Below are 23,610 nucleotides of genomic sequence, written 5' to 3'. Positions count from 1 at the left end.
CAATCTTCATTCACAGACCCCTTACTTGCATCTTCTGGAAAATGCAGTAAATTCAAGCTATCTTGAGAGTGAGGCATATTACCTTCATTTGAAATACGGTAATATTGTAAAACTGATACTAAAGTAACTTACAGCATGTGACTCTCTTTGGTTCCCTTCTTTCTCATAAAGATAATTCCTCTCTGATTTTCTTAAGTTTTAAGATTGTAAATTTTTAGAGCCCTACTACTCTGTCTTTGGAATGATTGTTTATCTGCAGTGTCTAAGGACGGTCTTATTCAGAAGCAAACCAGTAGGAAGCCAGTGTGGGAGCCCTATTTATCCTTTTCCATCCGATCCGCTCTTCAGAGACGTGACCACTGTCACAAGTGACCCTTGAACAAAATATCTAAGTTTAGAAACATCAACTGTGCTGGCAGGCTACATTAACATTCCCTTGCCTATCAGCTCAAGTGTATTTTTTTTACTAATGATACATTTATATTATATCCCCAGATTTCTTAAGAGCTGAAGTGAGTAAAATAGATATCATTTTCCTTTTCATTCTGTTCTTCAGGCGGGCTTTTCAAGGTCATGGGGCAGTCAGGATTTATTACTTAAAAAAAGGATGGCCTGACAGCATTTGGAAATTGATATGCTGGTGCCGTGTCCTGGATCAAAGCCAACATTAGTGTTCAGTCTAGGAAATGTCCAATTTGACTCTGTCCTTTTTTAGCTTGTGTCAGAATCAAGAGAAAGTTCTAGGTAATTTGCACACTCTGTTTTAATAGTTTCAGATAACTCTGTTTTGCTTCAGAGAGCATGTTTACTTTTACTCTCTGTCATGCTGTTCTTGTTTTGAATGAAGCAGTCATTTATGGTTTTCGGTGCTGAAGTTTAGTGCATTCAGTTTCTACAGATTCTGAAACAGTTCTCTGGTACTCTGTGTGTGTGTGTGTGTGTGTGTGTGTGTGTGTGTGTAAAAGCTTTCTAGTTTTGATTTCTTTTAAAAAGAGCAGAAATTTAGAGATAGTTGCAACAGGTCTAGGAACCAAAACTCTTCTCGGTGTTTTGGGGGTTTTTTCCCCCAGCAACCTTTTACAGTTTCCTTTTTGGTAGCAATTTTTAATTCCCTGTTAAACACCTAAATTACCTTGCTACCCTCATTTGTTTTTATAAGCTAAATTGGGATAAAATACAAGGCCATGTTCATTTTCCAAGGCAAAATGTAGTATTTCCCTGCTCCCTGCAACTGCCAACCTCCCTGAATTCCCCACACCAAACACTTTAAGGGGAAAAAATGTGTACTCCATGTTTATGTTTCATTCACTGAACCAATATATATTGAGGGGTTTCATTATGCAAAGATCTGTACTGAAAAGTAACCATAAAGATGGTAGGTCTACAGTTTCTCAACATTTTGTGGCTTAGGACCATGTCATTATGAAGGTGAGGAGAGTAGTCTAGTGCTCTCCAGTGGTTAGAATTGGAAGTGCTGTTATTCCAAAGAATTCCGGGGCCGGGGTCAGGGGGCATGGGGAGAAAAGGTTAACATTTATCTGTTACCAAACATCTGTTATGTGCCAGCACTGTGCTGGCCCCCTAATAACAGTGCCGTGAGTTAGATGTTATCACGCCCTAGGTGATAGGTATGGTACAGATGGGGACGCTGAGGCCAGACACCCACACCAGAAGCACAGAGCTGGTTATTGGCCGAATGAGCACTTGAAAAGAGGTCTCTCTCTCGGCAACTCCATCAGCTTCCCAATATAATAGTCTTCCTTCTCGTAAAGTACTAGATCATCCTGAAGGTGAGATTGTTAAAGCAAAGAAAATACATTACAGGTTTTGTTGGGAGAGGAAGAAAATTTTTTAAATGCTCTATCATCGTCAGTTCATAAATTCAACTCAGAAATAAAAGACCACTTTATATAGTTAAATTGCCTTTGTTTGAAAAGTTAGACATTTATCAGTGTTTTGAGACTTTTCAGGACTCATTTTTATGTTAGATAATCTACATTTTACTTGCAAAATTCTGGGTTCCATTTTCAGCAAGTATTATTTTCCTCTGACATATTAGTACTTGGGAGCACTAATTTGGTCCTGACCATCTGTGACAGCATCTGTAAGTGCTGCAGTACGGTGACTTGTGACAAAAATACTGTCAGAAGATAGTGTCAGTGACCCTTTGTGTGCTGCATGCTCTTAAAAAACCAGAAAATAGTGTAAAGCTACTTTACCTTGATTGCAGACCATAATAGACTGGATACTAAGCTATAATAGCAAATCTATATAATAAATCAAATGCTTTATAGTGTTCTTTTCGTTTAGAAGAGAGGTACAAGTTTTTCATAGAATATGGCAAAAAGTGCATCTTAGCCATTTCTAATGAGGTAGTTTTAATATTCATTGTATATGAATTATTTAGTTCAAGCCATACATGCAGTACACAGCATCAATTGTTACTTTTGTATAGCATTTATAATAGATTAGCTGTGCCAGCAGGAATGTTGAAAAGGCAGGGTAGCAGGAGTGGTTCTGCATTTAGTCAGAAGAGGCTATATTCATCTCAAATCTGGGTGTAAATTACCAATTTTATTTGTGTTCTGAAAGAATGTGTTTATCTTAAAACTTCAGTGTTATGAAAAACTAGATATGTAGATGTATGTTTTCTCTTGAAAAACATGATACTTTGTCCCGAAGCTTCTGTGGTTTATTCTCCAGCAGCTCACATGTCGTAAAGCAGCCCGTCTGGCCGAGGGCTGGACCACCTGAGGATGGTGTGCACTTCTGCTAAATTAATCTGCAGGCTCCAGGTCTGGGACTGGGGCTGAAATTCACTGTCCTTTCCAGGATAGTTCAGAAAAGTGAACCATGGTGATTCCTTTTCTCCATCTCCTCTGCCTTCACAGAGGCAAGCCACTAGCTTTCTATAACACAGATACCATAGGTTATTTTTCTCAGATGTTAAGTAAAAGCATTTAAGGCTAGTTAGAAGAAGTCCTCTGTCTTAAAAACTTTCCTGTCTTTTAGAACCTTTCCATTCTTCTCCTAGCTCTCCTCAGCCCTCCATGGTAACTTCTTGAACTTGAGTGTTATTGCTTGAGTACGGAGAGCCAAAAAAATAATAGTAATAATAAACCAAAAATGTGACATCTCTCTTTGCTAATTCTAGCCACAAGATTTTCATTAATCTTACTAAAATCCTGCTTTCATCATATCATTCCGCAGTTGCAAAACCTCCAGCCACACTCTGTTCCCTGACTCCTTTTCCTAGAACCCAAGGCCCTCTAGGACCTTTTCAGACTTGGTTTCCGATCCTCCCCACGCAGCTCGCATTAGACAGATTCTTCTGTTTATTGTCTTCCGTGGCCTACCTGAATTTCTGTTTTCCCCAAAGTCTTTCTTGCTGAACTTGACCTTCATCCTACGTTTATGCTCCTTTTATTTAGCATTCATCATACAGGATCTCAATATTCTTAATTATTTTTTAATATTAAAAATTTCTTACATTCCTCCCCCCCCCCCCCGCCAAATTATCCCCCTCGATGGCAGGAATGGCATCTTACATACATTTCATAGGCCTTGGATGGTGAAGGGCATGCTGGAGATGTGCTGTAAATATGTGAGGCTTGATTTGATTTCTTGGTCTGGCCTCCTTCTTGACTGTACTTGTCTTTCCTGCATTCCATTCACCTTCAGCACCAGGTTTGGTTTTGACCTTTAGGGCTGTAGCAGCTTTTCCTGCCAAGCATTTTCCTTCTTCACACCCTGGTTTCCATTCCAGCTGCATCAGGTGCAGCTTCCTGTTCTGTTCCATATTCCAGGAATCCTGTATGCACAAAGCACATCCAGCCGTACCGCACAAGTGGAAGGGGCAGTTAACGAATGTTAAGAGTTAAGCCGAAATGACTGGAATTAAAAATGGAATATCTTTCTTTACCTTTAATTTTCGTATATCTTAGAAGTCTTATAGAAACAGTGAAACTCTTCAAGGCCAAAAAGGTGAAGTCTTAGGAAATCTGTCTGATATTGATTGCCTAATTTTAAAATTTCACATACATAATACCTCATCCTCAAAGGCTTACCACTTCCTATACCAAGTAGATAAAGAAAATAGAATGAACTGAATTATTCAAGGTACTGAAGATTCAGGATAACATGGATAAATGACTCCTTCTGCTAGAAAGCAGAACTAGAGAACTCTTTTAGGCCTCATTGTCCAGCAAACTTTTCTATTAGCAAAATGAATGTAATTTATACTTTCTTTTCCTTCCCCTGTTCAACCACTGTTAGAAGACCTAAAGCAAATTGTAGGAAATCCCCTTATCCTGGGAGGCCATTGGAAAGGTAAAGCAGCAAAAAAAAAGCAAGTTAGAAAACTGCCTGTACAGTATCATCCGGGTGTGGGTGTATGTCCGTGAATTATTTTCCCTTTTCCCCCACAAGTCCACAATAACAAAGGGCTCCTCGTTCCCAAATCTATTCCCACCAAATAGATACCTGCATGACTCCTTCTAAGCTTTAAAGCCAGCCATACCTCCTCTTCACTGACACATTTGTTCTCTTGGGCCTCTTATTCCAAATAGAACAATGTCGTCTACCCAGAAAGTCAGGGAACAACTTTCTGAATGTTATCAGCATCTGTGTTAGAGGCTTTAGCAGTTCCAGGGTCTGCCCTCATCCTCATGCCACTTGTTTGGAGCTGTGCAGATGCACAGTGGGAGCAGCTTTGAACCTCTGGAACAGTCTGTGGCTGGCAACCGAAGTTTCCGCACTCGTCAGCGTGATTGGCCAAGCAAACTTCTGTCTCCCTTCTTTGCTGCTGTGTAACCTTTAGTGGGTCCCTTACTCACTCCGCTCCTTCGTTTCGCAGTTGCACAGTGGGAATAAAACTTCACCTACTCAAAAGGTCGCTGTGAAGATTAAAATAATTGACCTAAATCACATAAAACAGTGCCTGACATAACATAAAAGCTGTGTAAATATAAGCTGTTACTTCTGTTATTCCCCTGAGTTAACTCCCTAGGTCATAGGCTTTCCATTGTGGACGCTGATTTGATAGCCCATAGAGGTTTTGTTTTTTTCTCATTTCAATCCACTCTCCCTCCTTCGTGCTAATTATGGTCATTTGCATGGGCACAGCCTCTCTCACGGTGGTAAGTTTCTTTGTCCTTCAAAGTCAGTTCCGCTATTAAAACAAACAAAAGCAATCATCCTATATGCATGAGCAATATCCCGCCCTTTTTCACAATCAGTTTTTGTTTACATTATAGGTGTACACTTTTTCTTACTGTTTTTTTCCACACACCCATTGCTTTTTTCAGTTTAATAACGTTTGGAAAATAAACTAACATAAACCTTGCCAATGACCCTATGGTGCCTTAAATGAGTTTCCAACTGGGATGACCAATATTAAAATAACTCGTCAACCCTTACCGCCATCTGTTGGTGGTGGGTGGAATGGACTCTATTCTCCAGAGCCTTGGCTTGTAACTGGCCATGTTCAAAAGCTCCAAGTTCCCTAGTAGATGAGAGAGAGGAGAGAGAGTATGCGTGCGCGCCTGAGTGCCATGTGCACACACTTGTACGTGCACACTGGACAAACTCTATAAGGATACGCATCAATCCGTTTAACATTCGTATTCAGGACTTCAGGTGATTCTGATATTTCAGTCTGCTTTTTCTGTGTCTTCTTATAACAACAAATACGCATTTCTTTTGTAATTATGGTAAATTATCAAAAAGAGAATTAATGAAGGAGTAAGTGATGGGGGGCAGAGGAGAAAATGAAGCTTTATTTTAGTAAGTGCAAACTAAAATATGCTTAGATTTTATATTATAGCAGATGAAAGAAGAAATGGAAATGGGGGAGAAATGACAAAAGCTGTGGTACAAACAAAAGAAACTTGGGTAGATTCTAAGCAAAAGGTTTTATTAGCCAATAGGTTTAAATGTGAGTTTTTACTTGTTATCCTCTCCCTTTGAAATTCTCATTATTCTGTAGTCATGTCTGTTAATTACTCTTTATCCTTTTACTGTCAGAGCTTCCTCTGGAGTGGATTAATCTACTCTCAGCAAAGAATATTATATTCTGGGTAGCCAGGACTGTGCGTCTGAGCCTTGTTACTTTGAAGCTGGGTAAAACCCAAAGAATCTTCATATTCACATTTTCCCCATTAAATTCTGCAGCTTGCTTTCTTGAGCGTGCATCTCCTTGGTGTCCTTGGAGTGTGAATTCTGCCAGTCAGGAGGCCTGTTTTCTCCTAATAAATCCTATGTCCCTGTTACTTGACCTTTTTTTTTTTTTTTACAAATTAAGTTGCAGATAGGAACAAGGGGAGGTGAAAATCTGGTTGCTTTATGAATTTCTACCCAGATATCTGTTACTCTTGCAGGCACTGCTGATCAACAATAGAATTAGACTAAATGTTAATCATCTGTAATGACTTCTCCCCCCACCACCATCCCATCCCTTGCCTCACATTATTAAATCTTACTGCAGATAAGACTAGCAGAGAGGAATCGGGACCACTCTGAACCCTGCTGCCCCCTTTCCCGTTCCTTGAGGTGCCATTTGCCAGACAACTCTTCCCCATATTGTAGATCCTTTCTCATGTCATCAGAAGAACTTGTTCTGTACTCCATTCCCGCAACACGGTGACTGCATCAGCCCCTGAGAAGCTAACTGAGTGAACAGCTCACAGAAAAAGATATTGTAGGAGAGGAAAACCCTTCAAAACCCCGCCCCACCACCACCCCAGGTAACTCCAGAGAAGCGTCTTACTGAGCCTCTGATTGCATGCAGGCTAGTATGCAGTAGTACCACAGAGTGAAAACTGTTTTGACTTTCTGGGAAGTCATGGGCTTTCAGTGTTAACCCACAAATCCTGATGAAAACCACAATAGAAAGTAAAACCGATAAATTTCAGACGTATTTCTTCTCCTACACACCCCCCCCATCCCTCCTTCAACCATGAACCACATATTTATTTCTTGTGTCTAAAACAAACAGACAAAAAACTTGCTTCGGTTTGAAAAATAAATCTATTCCAATCCCTTAATAGAAGAGATCTTCCATTTTTTTCCTCACCTTTCATACTCTGCGTATGTAAAGGAAACATTGTTTCTCAAAATTATGTCCTAGATAAATTGCACTGAAAACTTTAACTGTTTTTGAGCTTTGAGGTTTTAGGCAAGATCTTAGTCTGAAAATTTCTATGAGCTTTTGTTTTCCCATTAGCAAAAATGGGAATAGTAACAGCTACCTCATAAGATTGTTGTGAAGTTAAATAAGATCATACATACAAAGTGCCTAGAACTTTAGGAACTGAGTAAAAACCCTTTCTGGTTTCTTATAAAATCGCCCACTAAATGGTTGAGGAGATTAGGGATAGTTTCGTGGAAAAGTTAGTGTTACAACAGGTTCTTTAAGTTCAAGCATGGATAGAAGGGGGCAATGGAGAGATAAGAGAACCATGTTCAAAGTGGTGTTTAAGGCAGAGTAATGCAGCAGACTGGGTTGGAAGGACCAGAGAGAGGCTAGAGGCAAGAACTACGATATGCCTTTTGTATAGGTGTAGGCACAGTGAAGGGAAGGAGTGAATATTACACACATGTCAGAGGCAAAACTCAGAAGAGTGATTGACTGGCTGGATTCAGGAATGGCTGAGCTGAAGATGTCTCAAGGACCACCAGCTTGGTGGAAGATTGGGAATGTGATGATGCTATTGAATGAAACGAGATACGAAGAGGAGACAAGGAAAATGTGTTTGAGGTTCTTTGGGGATGGGATTTAGAAAATAATGGACATGAGGTAACATTTAACTAGATATTTAAGTATCTTAGTAAGATACTAAGATAGTTAAGTAAAAAGAAGAAGACAAAAACTAAAGCTTTGGTTAGATTAAAAAAAAAAACAAAAACAAAGCCAGGAAGGAGAAATGGGCTTCATCAAAGAAGATGTATTAATTAAATCTGTGGCACTGGATATATTTCCTAGGAAAAGGAGGGGTTGAGGACTGATTATCAAATGTGAAGGAAGGGTTAAGGACTGATTATCAAATGTGATGAAAGTACTTGGTTAAGGAGAGAGAGGAGGAAGCTGAATGGGCCAAAAAAAGAAAAAAAAGAAAAAAAACTACTGAAAGAGTGCCCAGAAAGGTAGGATGAGGTCCTGAGAGTGAGGGTCCTAGAAGCATAGGTGTGGAAATGAGGAGAAATGTCAGATGTAGCAAAGATCAAAGAGAAGCCAAACCGGAGTAGGGTGTGGCATGGGTTGAGTCTAGTGCTCCCAGGAGACTCTTCACTTTTCCTGCTGCCCACATCTTCCTCTCTCCATGTCTTCTTCCCCATTATTAATGTGGAGAGCAGAACCAGAAGGGTAGGAGGCCAGCCCCTGACCTTCTCTAAATTTGCTTTCTTCTGTTTGGTTTACAAAAGACCCTGAACTCTGTGACCGCAAGCAAAGTCTCTTAATCTCTGTGACTCCCAATCCCCTTATCCTACATTGGAGTCATAACCAGTTTTCTTCCCTACTTTTGGAAAGGGCTGTGATAGGGATGCAGTCTAAAAGTGTTTTCAGCTAAAACTTGTGCAAAACTGGTAAATATCAAGCTGTCAATAACCTAGGTAGATAAATGGTTGCTAAAAGGTGGACTTTAAATCACTTATTGTTTCTGTTTTGCAGAGTTTAAAAAAAAAATTTTTTGTAAGCTTAGTGACTTGTGTTAAGGTTGTTATAAGTACTCAGAATCTCTACAGGGAATTGGAGGTGTTTGTGTAGCCTTATGCCTCTTGGATGTAATTGTCATTTGAACCTTAAATTATCTTTACTTTCATGTGCCCAGTTAGTAATCATTTGATTACATGATTACACAGAGTGAAGATTAACTGAGGGAGAGAGGTGGCCCAAGCCATTTGTTTCTTCTAGATAAGTATCTTTCAGCTTGTTCAATACATAAAATAGAAACTTGCAACATTTAAAATATTTTAAAGTGCTGCACAGATACTTCAGTTTTCTAAAACTTTTAAGAGCCTTTTTAGTCCTCAGCAGAAATCACAAGAAAGTAGTATTAGAGAAAATGTGAAATTTTTAAAGTAAATACATAGGAAAGTAAAATTTTGGAATTTGCCACATGTAAATGGGGAAATGTCTCAGATACCTCAAGTATGTTATGTGCATTCCCCAAAGACCTAGTAATTTTTAAGAGTTATTTTTCAAAGGTTTTTCTCCGTTTTTAGAAGACAAACATAGATAGCAGTGCTTTGCATTGTGGTCTGGTCACTGTGAAAGGATGTAGGTAGTACCTATATTTAAACTCTGCTGCCCCTTTGTTTCTGATAGCAGTGCCCTCAATTTTAATAATCTGAATTTTTTTCCTTCTTCTCCCAACTTCTGTTGTACGTTAAGGAATTTGAACACATTTTTCATACAAACCCTCATAAAAGTAATGCTTAATTCCTGATTCATTGTTTTATATTTTTGTATTGCCTATTTCTTGCACACACATGCCTGCACACACATTAGTGAGTACACCGTATAACTATTATTACAGCATTCGAAGAGGTCTTAATAAATGTATTTATAAACAGTTGGCAAAATCTTAGGTAAAAAAGACCTGTTTTAAATATCACATTTAAAATATTTAAATAACACATCAAGTGTGTTAGAGATATATACACATACGCACCCTTCTGTGGTGATCTAGAGCCATGCAGAGCTGCCTGCAAAAGCAAAATGAATAGATATGATCCAGGCAGCTTTCCCACCGTGATTAGTTCATAAAGGCTATGTTGATCTTAGTACTTTCCATTAACACTTCTGTAGCCTTGCCTTTGGGTTTGTATTTGACCACAGACATGGTGTTACTAGGCGAAACTATTTTTATAGAGCTCACATTCCATTTTTTTGGTCCCAAGATCATCAGGTAAAGTACCTGATTCCTCAAAGCTAAACATCAAACTGTAATCCAAAGATTCAAATGAGAGGCCTAGCTGTTCCCCCTTTTTAGTTTAGTTTGTGTTTAGAATTCTCATTTCCTGTCCCCTAGTAAAGAACATTTTGTACTTGAAAGTTTGCAGATGTTTGATAAGTGTGTGTGTTCTCTGGACTTAGACATTAATAAAGGTTCCTCAGTTATAACTTCTTTTTTTCTCTTTTTTTTCCTTAGATACGGGAAAATTGTTTCCACGAAGGCAATTTTGGATAAGACAACGAACAAATGCAAAGGTATGTTTCCTTGGCTGATGATTTGCTAAATCAGAGCTTTAGAAAAATAATGGAATTTTAGACTTGATCTTTGGTTTCAAAACTACCTCCGTTTATTAAAATCCAAATCTTACATGTCACCCAGTTTCTGTCTTGCACAATGTCAGCATATTGCTTGCGTTTGTCCCTGGTTGAGTTTTGGCTGGAAACCCAACAGCAGCTAGCCCTTTGCCAGAATCCCAGATTTGACGCCAGTAGAGTTAACATGCAAAATACCGGCTGGCATTTATCCCCTGCTCTTAGAAGGGGAGTAGAGTTAGAAAATAGCTTTTCTTTCCTGAGCCTGAGGAGATTAGAGCTGCTTACTGAAGACCATTGGACTGCACTAAAGAACTGAAAAGATTACATATTGTGCAAATTGGCTCTATTAATTAGAATAGAGTAGTTTTAAGCAGTACTTAATTACATGTTTCAATACTCCCAATTGTTCTCTGCTGAATGCCTGTTGACAATATTGGCAGCGGGGAGGAGAGAACCATTTTCACTGACCGAATTGTAATAGGGAGGGGAGGTCATACGCCCCTTTGAAATATGCTGCTGCATTAATTTGATGCACTGACCTTCAGTTTTCCGTGTAATTAGGATGAGCTCATCCGGCTCCATGAGCTGGAAGAGGAGGCGTCTAGAGTAGGCAGCACTGATGGCTCTGTGGTTCTGACTTTTAATGATCCAGCATCTTAACAATAGGCATGTGATTTCTAGGAAAGGGGAAGAATGGAGTCAGCTGACTTTGAGTCTAACGACTGACCCTGTGAGTTGAAATAAGGTTGACAGGAATAGGCAGAGAAGGCAAATCTCCTCATTAATTAGACCCCAGTTTTTCAAGTAGTGGTGACGGCTGTGGCTTAGCACAATCTGAAAAAGGCAGAGAACATAAATGAAGCCTCTGGATGGTATGGTAGGGCCTCACCATAGAAGCCAGCCGTTTCCTTTAATCTAGACTTGAAGTGATTCATTGTATTTCTGTCTCTTCTTCAAAGCTCCTGAATTTAAAGGAGCTATTGTGGCAAATATCTAAGCCCATGTTTAGTCAACATGGCACATTCAGGCAGTTTTGCCTTAGGACAGTGAATAGAGCAATGCTTTACGTAGAGTGATACTCAATTAATATTTTAAGTGAATTAAACTGGAGAGAGTCAAATTGTAGACTGAAATGTCTACCCAGTTACCAGATTAGTCTTGTTTACTATATTTTAAAATGATTTGGGTGAGCAGGGACACAGAAAAAAACCTTTCGGTTTTATAACAAAAAAAACCCAGACTCTTGCAGGTATAAAACAGGAAGCTGATCTCAGCATTTGTTTCAAACCAAGAGAGAAATCACAGTAGACAAGTCGTTTTATAACCTTACCCTACCTTTCTTCCTCCTCACCTCCCCAACCCCCTTACCCCCCAAAAAGAAGTCTTCGCAGCAGATCAGTGTGTCAAAAAGCACAGCTGCCCTAGTTAAGTGAGGGAGAGGACCCAGAGGCCTCCCTGGGTGAATTCTCTGCCACACCTCCACACTGGACACACTACTGTTACACACTCTTTTCCAGCAAGACCCTATTGCCTAGAAACCAAAACTCCACAAAATGCTTAGCATGATCTGGAAAAGGTACAAGTAAAAAAATACTAAAGCTAAACCTAACATCATAATACAAACCCATGATATTTGGGAAGGGTCCAAAGATAAGTGGAGAGATTTCTGGGGCTTCTAAATAAGGATAAGAATAATTCAGCACTGGTTTTCGATACATGTCTCCTGGAGACGTTCTCCTAAATTGAATCTCAGGAGAGACTGCCTTATGGCGGGGGGGGGGGGGGGGGGGGGGGTTGGGCGATGATAGAAACCTTCTGAGTCTCTTTGTGTCACACAGGCCTCTCAGGAAGAAATAGTAACAGATATCTGGGGTGTGGGTGAGTGAGTGAGGCGGAGAGAGTAAGCAAGAACGGGTTTATAAAACTCTGGGAGGGAGAATGAAAGAGCTCCTGAAAAATAGTAATTTTAGGACAAATGAGAAAAAGGTAACACAGCATAGCTCATAATAAAGACAGATAACATGTTAGCCATGTTATAGATAACTTGAGAAGGTGGGTAGGTGGATGGATGGATGAATATAGGTAATGCTTAAGAGGTTATTAGTATAAATGGAAAGTGCTTGTGTTGTATACTAATTTTTTGAGAGTTGAACAGATCAAAGAATTTTATACCTGGAAATTAGAGACCTTATAGGTCATAGAACATTTTTTGTCACAAAACATATTTTGAAGCCTCTCTCCAGAAGACAAAATTAAGCTGAAGGAAATATTGCTCTGAATAACATGTTATCGTAGTTATTAAATGTAAAAATTCACTATTCAGTTGCTCTACCTTTCAATTTTTGTCAGTTTTTAGCCAACAAAAGGTATTTAAATGCTTTTCAGCACTGGAATATATGGTAGTGTTCAGGACCAAAAAAAAAGCTTACAAAGGATTGATTGTGACACCGACTGGTTCACTATCAATGTTTACAGAGTTACATATAAGACCAGAACACACACACACACACACACACACACACACACACACACACACACAGATGTAAAATGGGTGAGGATAAGTCAGACCAAAGGGAAAATAGGGGTAAGAGCAGGAAACTTAATGTTACTATAGAAATAGCCCTGTATTTCTTAGTTGCCAAAGCAAAAATAAACATACCTATTCCCATGATTCAGTAATCACAATGTAGAAGAAAATCCAAGAAGCAGGAATACCATAACTGTTCCTGGTCCTGAGACCTGAGAAGAATCCTCTTGGGGGTCCAGTGAGAGGATGCAGTGTTACTTAGTTTATCCCACCTTCAGAAATATCTATACATATTTATATAATGAAACCCATGGAACCTGTGAAACTCATTTATGTACTCTTATATTTACTTGAAAGTAATATAATAGAGGAAGTGAAAGAGCACAGGTTGCCTGCTTACCTGTTATATTTGTTTTTCAGCAAATATTTATGAAACAGCTATGTAGTAGACAGCGGGCAAGGCCAGAAAAGGTTATAAACAGTTAACTAAAAATGCAACCGTTATGGATTTTTCCTAATAAGGAAATAACAGATAAAATAATACTAATATTACCTGAATGAATAGCAATTTCAACTACATGAATATCAAGCTTGAGATCTTCTGTTTATTGTAATTTATTGACAACAGCAAAATCAAGGAGGGTGTCTTAACTATCCATCAGTAGAAGTCACATCATTTCAGTGTAGTTGGGTGTTCATTTATGACCTGCTTAAATTGTGTTTGGTAGTAAAATATGTATGAGAGTGAGAGAGTGAGTATGTGTGTGCCTGTGTGTACCTTCATAACGGGTTGCATGTCAGCATTAACAACAGATTTCTAAAAAGGAATCCAAAATACGTTTAACCGGACTTCTAACCTGACTGTTGAGTAGCGTTCTCTGCTTTACTTGGGTCAGCCTCTTCTTTTTCTTTCCAACCTGACTGTTTCTCCACTCACTGTCAAAATCAAATTAGGCCTTATTCCAACCCAATTCCAAGTAACCGAAGGAAGCAGCTGCTTGTTTCAGCTTTGACACTTCTCTCTCCTGAAACATCTATTTCTGTAATGCGTAGTCTAGTTCACTAGTGTTGTTACCAGGCAATATTTTTGGTATTAATACTGTACACTCACCTTTGGACTACTTCTGAAGTTTCTGTTCGGTCTTGTTGATGCATATATTTGCCTATTTTGACACTAGTTTCTTCCTGTCTAAATTACTGTAGCTTTAGAATATCTGCAAATAAATGATAGGGCTGGCCCCTCTTCTATGCAACCTCCAAACAGGGCTTTTCTTTTTCAAAATATTCTTCCTCATTCAAAATTAATTTGATAATAGGTTTGAATTCCAAGGAAATCTCTGTTGGTGTTTTTGCCTGGTACCCTGATCTTTTAAACAGTGTGCTAAGTAGAATTGAACCTTTTCTCAGTAACTTAAGGGTTCTCATAGTGACAAATCAGTGATTGCCTGATTTAATAGTGATGCTTCTGGATCAGTGAAATCATGGAGCTGTTGCTCATCTGCTGTGTAAGGCCTGTTCTTTGTATAGTTTTCCTCTTTTCTTGATTGCTATTCATTTTCACTAATAATTAGCATATGGATACCATCCATATGATTATTTTGTAGCAGCCCTACCCTCAACCCGACCCTTTTTCCCCATCATTTCCTGCTTTTGATTTGTCATGGCCAGGCAGACTAGCTGACCAGCTTATTTAAAATGTTTGAAAAGCTGTGGATAAATGCGCTTTGAACCAGGACCTCTATTAGGAGGTTATTTACTTATCTGTTTTATTATGGTTTGTTTTTAGACTTTAGGACATGAACTGCTAAAACAGCTATTTTGGGTTTCTGGAGCCATTCCCCCCCCCCCACCCTTTATTTATTTTGAAGAGATCATGAGCTGTATTTTAGATAAATAATGATGTTTTTAACCAAGTTCTAACATTTAGATTATTTTATATTCGGGGTATCCAGTGGTTGTACTTAACTTATTTGAAAAATAAAATGTAGTCTACAGAATAAACATACACTTGTAAGCTCTGTAGGATAGCACCATCTTTCTTACCAAATTATTAAAGATGCTACTTCTCTGAAGTTGATTTTTTTTTCTTTTTTTTTTTTTAAATCTTGGTATAACTTAGATGTCTTTTTGTTTTCCCCCAGTAAGTACAGGACACCTGAGAAAAAGATCTGGAAAAGGAAAAAAACTGGTTTCTTTTTTTTTCCTTTTTTTTTTTAACTTTGAAGGGAAACTTGCCTAGCCCGTGATAGATGGGGAAGGACAGATCGGGGAGGATGTTGCATTGTGGCTGTAAAGCTTGAGACTTGTCAGGACGTCAGGGCTTTCATTTCTGTTGCCTGCATCAGAGACCAAATGGAGTCATCCTTTTCCTCGTTACCTAATCGTAAAATAATGGCTTAAACACTAAGTGTGTTTTGCATTTCAGGTTATGGTTTTGTCGACTTTGACAGTCCTGCAGCAGCTCAGAAGGCTGTGTCTGCCCTGAAGGCAAGTGGGGTTCAAGCTCAAATGGCAAAGGTGAGTTGAGAGCCGGTACTCACTGCTCTGGTCTCTGGCTTTGGTTCTGAAGCTAGATACATGGCTTTTCCTGTCACCATTCAAGTTCTTCCTTCCATCCCAGAGAGCCACAGTTACCTGTGGACACTTGTCCCATGCCTTCGCATCCTCAATGGTAGCTATTTTGCCAAAGACTGTTCCTCATAATTTTATATGTGAAGAAGGATTTTATAACTGTATGAAATTTTACATAGCAGATTATGTAACCCCCTAAGTAAATGGAGAAATAGCACCAGATTTTCTCAGGTAAATGGGTACTTGTGGGCTGAAGCTCTGTACTATATTTTTTAAAATAATTTAAAAATGTCAATGCTTAAGGAATTAATACATTTTAGAAACACTTCAGGAGGTAATTGTGTATAGAATGTCATATTCTGAAAGAATAACAAATATAATCACATATGTATGCTTTGTACAAATATACTAGTAGTTTTAATGCAGTGTAAGCTACAGATACTATTTCCTCTGTGTAAAAAAGTCAGTGATTTTTAGACATTGGTTATTTATGGATTATAAATCTTCTCTTTAGTAGTTCTGCAGTGGCTTTATTCAGGACTTGTTTTGATGAACTCTTAATCACTGAAGTGGTATTTATGCTCCAGTCTTATTGCCTAAATGTAAACTTGGGTTATATCATACCTAGTGCCTACAGTACATTTATTAAGATACTCATACAATTATGTACATATTTTTTTTTATTTGTGGTTTTTGAATTGCTACAGAACCTATTTTCAAGTTTGAAACTTGGCAGTTTGGTATCTTGTATATTCTTTTCAAAAGATCGATAATTTTATATTATCTGGTGTCTTGAAGTACGGAAGAAAGTAATTTTGTGCTGTCCTTTGCTGCTTCTGAAGAGTAGCGTGTGGTCATTCCCTGAGGGGTATTCACATTTCCATAAGGAAAGAAGATTTATGGAAGTTAAAGAACCCTGCTTGAGATAAGTTACCTGCTAAGACCTTAAAGCTCTTGAAGGACATATATGCAGCTACCAGGATAGAGATTTACCTTGATTAAAAGAATCAGCATGAATAAAGATTTCAGGAATTGATGAAAGGGATCACCTTTCTAAAGTAATCCTTGACTTTTAATATTTTTAGACCTTTGGATTGAGTTGGACTTATTTCAGATGTTTTTAAACTCCAGAGGAAGAAGCTAAAATAAACAAACGTAAATACTAAGCACCGTGATTTTTAGATTACTTGTCCATAATATACAGCAGTTTCCTGTGGTATTGTTGAAAGACGGTGATTATGAGGCTTGAAATATATTTAATTGTGAGTATGCAGTACCTATGTTGTATATGATTTACAGAATGTTTAATGTGCCTATGTAAACAGTGGGTAACCATACATTTTCTAAGCAGGACTGTTAAGGCACAATTGGAAAAGGGCTTTATTTTTCCCTCTGTTCTGTCCATTTCCTCTACTCTGTGAAGCTCCTGTTTCTTCCTCTCATGGATAAAATCTAGGGCAGGTCCCATGACTTTTCTGGCAACTCTCGTTATTTTGAAAAGTTCCGTCAGTTGCTTCTGTCATTTCAGGTCTTTCTGGTTAATTTTTTTCAGTAGAATGCCCCTTAATTTTTTTCATATCCAAATTTAAGGGAACATAATTGTCTTTCAGTACATTTTCAGCCTTTCTATATGTATTTACACCAATGTCAGTACAATATTTTATAAACAAGATGTTTAAGGGGAAAATCTCAGGTTATATTCCAAATACAGTTTGTAAAATGTCAGAATTGTGTAGAGGTTTTGAAAACTCTGCTGAGAGTCAGCAAAAAGGGATGTGTGTCTTGGGTGCTGCTGGTGCTAAGAGAAATGACAACTTACAAAGCAGTTGTCTGCTAACAACCATATTGATAATTTGGTGATCAAGAAGTGATATTTTAAAAGTTTACATCCCAATATAACCATGTATTATGTGTATACAAACACACACACACGTACAGATGTGTAACAAATGTATTTAGTTGCATTTTAGGAAATTGGGGGTTGTGATTAATGGTAATACATTATACTTTTCTTCTTACTTGAAATAATATGAAATAGGCTCCTGGTTAACATTTTGATGCTGAGTGTCTGATTTTTTTTTTTAAGAGCACATTTCCAATGCTAAGTGTGTGATACCTATAATTGAAATGTCCAATCCTGTTTATTTGACAAAATTTTGAGTGCCGTATAATATTAAAACTTCTCCCTTCCCCCAGCTCTGGTCTGCTCTAGGTAGTAAGCTTGTCCTGGGATGGGAGCATGGTTAGTTTCTTTCCTATTTCCCAAATTTGTGTTTTTCCCACTCTTCCATAGCTAGCTGTGGTTTCTAACCCCTCCAAGGTTGGAGCAGTGGCAAAGGATGGGAAAGTTTCTTGACCTGACAATTCTGTGATCTGGTGTTGATTTCTCTGGGCAGACAGAGAACTGATGCTTTCTTTAGTAGAATGCTTTGCTCTTTCCCCTGTAGTTCCTTCAAGCTAGAGAAGACGTGTCCTCAGGCTGTTGGCCTCAGCTCCTGAGAATCTAAGGGTCAGCCTTCAGCCCCTTTCTTCTAGGACCTTCTTATCCTTCAAGACAGCCTTCCTGGAAGGCTCTAACACAACCCTGGGCCAACTCTACCTGTGTGGCCCACATTGATCTGTTTGCCAGCTGTCTGTGGGAGACTAGTTACCTCCCAATTGCACTTAAGGGCCCCTTCAACCAGCCTTTGCCTTTTAGATTCCTCAGGCTTAAGTCAGACATTGATTCCTTGTATCCACCAAGCTCGAAAGGTCACAGACCATGCCTCCTGAGGGGTCTGTTGAAGCCCCTCTTGCTGCACCGGCAGTGATGGGGGAGGCAGCCCGTGTGGTAGGACTCAGAACACATCAGCGGTTCTCTCCACATGCACGTTCATTCCAGCCTCTCCGGTCCCTCCCAGGCAGACGAGAGGTGGGTGGTCAGCTGAGCCTCTCAAACCAGATCTCAGCCACTCCTATGCAGACTCTGTGTAGGTGGTCTGGTTTCTCACTCTGGAACGTGGGCATGCCTGAAACCCATTTTTCGGTGACTTCTGCTGAAACAAAGTTAGAAAGAGGCCTATTTTAACAACCTGCTCCAGGTAATACAGAGGCCTTTTTTAGAGCAGCCCCATGAGCACTTACCTAGGCATCTTTTCAGTGCCGGTGATATTGAGTAGCATAATATATTAAATATATCCTGTTTGAAGAAGTCTTTACAATGCATTTAGTCAGAACCGGACTGGGCATAGATTGGCACTGTATGTTGTGTCAACAGTGCACTTTGAATGCCAGCTTTCCCGTGGACTGATAATGAGCACTGTTCAAAGACCTCCTTGGGTGGCTTGGACTGTAAATTGGCTAGGAAAAGTGATCCCTTCCTACATCATCTGTAGGGAGGGAACAATGCACGGGTTCAGAGATGCTGGCAGTGTGCCAACATTCTGCACGTTGTGAATTTCTTCGGGTCTCTGTAGGATGACTGAGTTTCCTGGACCCGATTTCTTTTTTATTATATCATTAAAGTTACAAAAGGTATTTTAAATGCTAGAGGGTCCATTGTTCTGTGCCACGGAACCATGGATTTGAGTATCAGGAGTTGACTTATCCCGTTTATGCTGTCTGGATAAAGGAGCATCTGGCATGTAACCTTTGTGGAGACAGTTTATAAAAGTTTAGGTCTGGCTCCCATGTTTGGGTGATAAGGGACCTATCACTTTCCACTTTCCTCTAGTGAATTAATCTGGACACTATAAAGTTTTGAAAATTCACATTGCCACATATTAAAGGCTTGCTTTCTTACATAATCAGAAAAAATTAAGGGACATTCCACTAGGCGAGTGTGGGGAGTGGGGGAGAATATAATATTGTTTGACACTTTGACTACCTGAGTTGAGAAAGAACTCCACAAATATTCAAAACTGAATTATAAAGCTACAAGTGGAGAGCATTGGGCAGCAATGGTTGTTTCTTATTCGTGTTTTAATTTCAGTGCCTTGCTTGGTACTTGGCCTATGGTAGATATAACATGTTTGTTTTGTTGATGATCAAAGAAGCCAATTAAGCAAGAGAAAAACTTCCCAGTTTGGGCAGATGTGGAGAGATAAGAATGGGACATTTAAAAATTATATTTATTGAGTCCATTGAGTACCCTGATGAAATTTACCAAAGGTTTTCCAAAAGGCTCAACGTTAAACTTGAGCCATTTATGTTAAACTTGGCATTTGTTTCAAATGTGTGCATTTTTCAAAATAAGAGACTCAGAGTCTATGAAAAGAAGAAAAAACCCTCAGATAACGAGCTAAAAAGATATAAAACTCAAGTCAACATTGGTGATATCTATTAATAGAGTGACTTCTGTAGGCCTTTCCGCAATACCTCTTAAGACCTGCTGGGGGTCAGCGGATCTCCCTGTGTTATTTGCCTAGCAGTATGCTCGCACTTTTTTCAGTAAATAGGCAGTCAAAGGAGCAGGAATTTAATCGCCCTTCCACACAGAGGTCTACCATGCTTCAAGCAGTTTGCATTCACATGCCCATAAGCAGCTATCTGCTGGTTGGTGAACCTACTCAGTACAAGAGAAAACAGATGTCTGGTCTTCCTGCCAGGTCCCTTTCTTGCATTTTAGGAACCATTCCACACGCATAGGGAGGTTTTTGTTAATTTCTTTCAGATGATGACTGAGTGCTTTACACCATGTGGGACCTCCAAGCCCCACTTTTCTACTCAAGTGAACATTAGTAGCCATTTATCCCTCTCATGGCCAATGTGGGATCCAAGTGTTCTACTTGTTAAAGAAGCCATTGAACACTTTCCATGCCTAGGGATATAAAGAGGCCTGTTGGCCCCATTTTTATGTCTGACCACCCATAATTTACAGAAAAATTGTTTTTTCAGACATAGCATTGTAAGTAATAAAACAGAGTTATGGTTGTCCCTGATTTTAAAGGGGCGAAATTACCCTTATTCAAGAACCACTCTCACGTAGTACAAGTACTGTATGTTCCGTTTACTAGGAATGTATGGTGATTAGAATGCATGGACCCTTTGGTGATTAGGTATTCTTGTGGCCATTGCTGCCAGCTTGGAGTTGCTTCTCTTTTTTCTTTTCTTTTTTTTTTTACTTGCAACTTTGTATGCAATGTGTGCAAGATAAGTTGACCATTTGAAAAGAAGGATAAATAATGTTAGCCCTAGAGGTCATTCCAAAGGAAGAGAGCTAGTTGACTGAGTGTTTGCTATTGAAAACAAATGCGTTAAAATCACAGGAAATATCTACCTGTATTTAGTATATCTTATCTCACTATTTATCATAGAGTGGGTTAGGAGCTCAATTTCCTGATTCTGATTTAGCACTTTTTATTATTTTTTTTCTTCATTGGTAAACATTCAAGTTGAATCAACATTTTAAAGAATAACATTTTTTTTAATTTATTTATTTTTTATTTATTTATTTTTGGCTGCACTGGGTCTTCATTGCTGCGTGCAGGCTTTCTCTAGTTGTGGCCAGCGGGGGCTACTCTTCATTGCAGTGCACGGGCTTCTCATTGTGGTGGCTTCTCTTGTTGTGGAGCACGGGCTTTAAGGCACAGGGGCTTCAGTAGTTGTGGCTCGCGGGCTCTAGAGCGCAGACTCAGTAGTTGTGGCACACGGGCTTAGTTGCTCTGCGGCATGTGGGATCTTCCCGGACCAGGGCTCGAACCCGTGTCCCCCTGCATTGGCAGGCAGATTCTTAACCACTGTGCCACCAGGGAAGACCCAAGAATAACATTTTTATTAATAGTTTAATAGCAACTAAAACACAGATTTAGAAAGTACTTAGTTACCTACATTGTCAGTCCTTTTGAAAATACTTCACAGATGACAAAGTCTATGAACATTCTTAAATATTCTTAAATGTTAGTCATTTAGATTTTAATAATTGTAACTCAAAAGGAAAGCTCACAATATTTATGATACATGTTTCTTATGTAACATTTTTTATGCCACATCTTTGTCCAAGGCATGTTTTAATGCGCTTTAATTAGGGAGTTCCCAGCTTTATTCTGAATCTGACTAAGCATGATTCCGAAATCTTTCTAATAAGATAGACTTGATCACATCACTCCCTTGCTTCTGTGCCTCCAGAAGCTCCAGATTTTTTAGGGCGTGGCTTTCTAGCTGCAGCACAGGGACGCGGCTCCTCCGTCCTCCGCCTCCCCCTTACCCAACAAAGTATAGCACCTGAAATCACAGGATAAACATGACTTATCTTCCTGCAGTATCAGTATGACTGGAAAGTATTAATTCAGAAATATTATTTCTATATGAAACAAACTCAAATAGTTAGGGAGTAGATTGCAACATTTACATGATATATATATATATATATATATATATATATATATATATATATATATATTTTTTTTTTTTTTTTAGATAAAATACAAGCCTTCAAGGAAATTTTGCAGCTCTGGCAAGGCTACTTTATCCTTTGCCCACACACTCTTCAGGATACATAGTCATTCTATTTCGTGCTAGCTTAAGTGGAAAAATTTAAGCAGTGATAAATGACAAAAAAGTCATACTCCTTGGATAGCTTTTCACAATCTGGTTTTCAGCCTCATGCCTTATGCTTGTTTCTCAAGTCTCAACTCAATGTCATGCCCTCTGTAAAGTGTTCCCTAATAAAGACAAGCTCCCCTATCTGTCCTCCCATTGTGATTTGTATACATCTCTATTACAGCATTGATTACATGTGTTTTTATCTCCCCAACTCAACTATAAATGGCTAGAAGACAGGCCTGGAGTCACAATTATTGTATAAGAGGGTCTGGGATGTACAAGATGCACTATAAATGTCATTGGGCTGTATTAGGCTACAGGACCCCTCAGTGTACCCACCTTCAGGGAGAAAGAACCCCATCTGTGTTCACCAACTAAGGACCAGACTTCCGCAGGAACAAATACAGTCTTGTGCACTCCAGGAAAGCTTCAGGGACTTGGGAGGTTAGAGCCAACAAGAGATAGTTAATTGAGGAGCTGTGGATTAATTGGGTGAAGTCAGGGAAGGTAGTGAATGAAGTGGAAATAAGGAATTAAGATTTTAGCTTGCAGGCCACCTGAGAAGAATTTGAAAAATTTAATACCAAAGACCATTTTGTTTTTCCCTTTATTTTGAAGCATTTTATCTATTACTGTCATGCATTTATTAAATCGCTTTACAATTTTTATACATTAAAGATATGCTTTATGTAATTTTTAGTGGGAGGTTTTGCCCGGCATAAGGTAACCAGTGGTGCCACACTGACTTTATCTACTTTCAGACAGAAGCAAAGGTAGTTGCCATTTTTGTTTAGTCTGTCAAGGGTTAATGAAGTTAAGTTTCTGGCTTGCTATCGAGCACTTGAAAATTTTTCATTTTTTTCTTGGACACAACTGCACTGACACACCCCTGAGAGTCTGGGCCACCCAGATTGGGAGTTTCTGCTCCATACCTTTGGGACTGGCCTGGTAGCAGGCTGCCTTCTGTCAGAACCAGGAAGTCATAGGGACAGTACTTTCTGCCCATAGTTTCTCAGTCTTTGGTAACTTTAATTCTTGGGACTACCAGGGTATTTGCCATTCCCTAGGATACCAGATTGTTGTTTTAAATCTTAAAGGTCAGTTACTTTTACTTGCAGATTATCTGAAAGGAAAGGTTTTATTTCAGGTTTAATTCATGCCAGGATACATTTGAAAGTAGAGACTTTGTACAAATATGCGTATGTTTCACATATATTTTTAAAGTACTGTGCATTTTGGAAATTTAAATATAATGAGTGTGCTGTTCTGTTGCCTAAGGCTAAGACATCAATTAATGACTTTGCTAATAGTGCTTGTTAAAGAAAAATCATAAACTTGCATAGTTCAATATGTAAAGATACAATTGGTAGTAAGATCAAAGGAAAGCCTGTTTTAAAGTTAAGATCATCCTAATCTCACAATTGCCGAGATGAGTTTTTACTTGGTCAGAAAATATTCCAGATATCATATAAGCTTATTTCCTGATGATTTAACACCAGACTCAGTAAATATACATAGCAGTTACTGGTTCTCAGAAAACTCTATTGCTATCTTTGGTTTCAGCTGATTTTACCTCAGCAGTGGAAAGGTGGGTGGGAAATGATCTAATTGCTGCTTCTCGAACTTTCATATGCATTTGTACTGCCTGGAGATCTTATTAAAATGCAGTTTCTGATTCTGTAGGTCTGGGATGGGGCCTGGAATTCTACATTTCTAGTAA

The 23,610-nt window shown here is 38.9% G+C and overlaps 1 protein-coding gene across 13 annotated transcripts in view; it reads left to right on the top strand.

Moving 5' to 3' along the window:
- The window catches only part of RBMS1 (RNA binding motif single stranded interacting protein 1), a 206,735-nt gene that overhangs the window by 156,908 nt on the left and 26,217 nt on the right, over positions 1-23,610 (top strand). For all 13 annotated transcript variants that reach the window (XM_082465148.1, XM_082465144.1, XM_082465141.1 and 10 more), the window contains exons 3-4: positions 10,152-10,210; positions 15,223-15,314. In XM_082465148.1, coding sequence (XP_082321274.1) covers positions 10,152-10,210; positions 15,223-15,314 — 151 coding nt within the window. The remainder of the gene's footprint in view (positions 1-10,151; positions 10,211-15,222; positions 15,315-23,610) is intronic.

This window comes from Balaenoptera physalus (genome assembly GCF_965194825.1).
Source record: "Balaenoptera physalus genome assembly, chromosome: 6".
NCBI lineage: Eukaryota > Metazoa > Chordata > Mammalia > Artiodactyla > Balaenopteridae > Balaenoptera > Balaenoptera physalus.
Note: the sequence above shows the minus strand (reverse complement) of the source record. Positions and strands in the feature narration are given on the sequence as shown.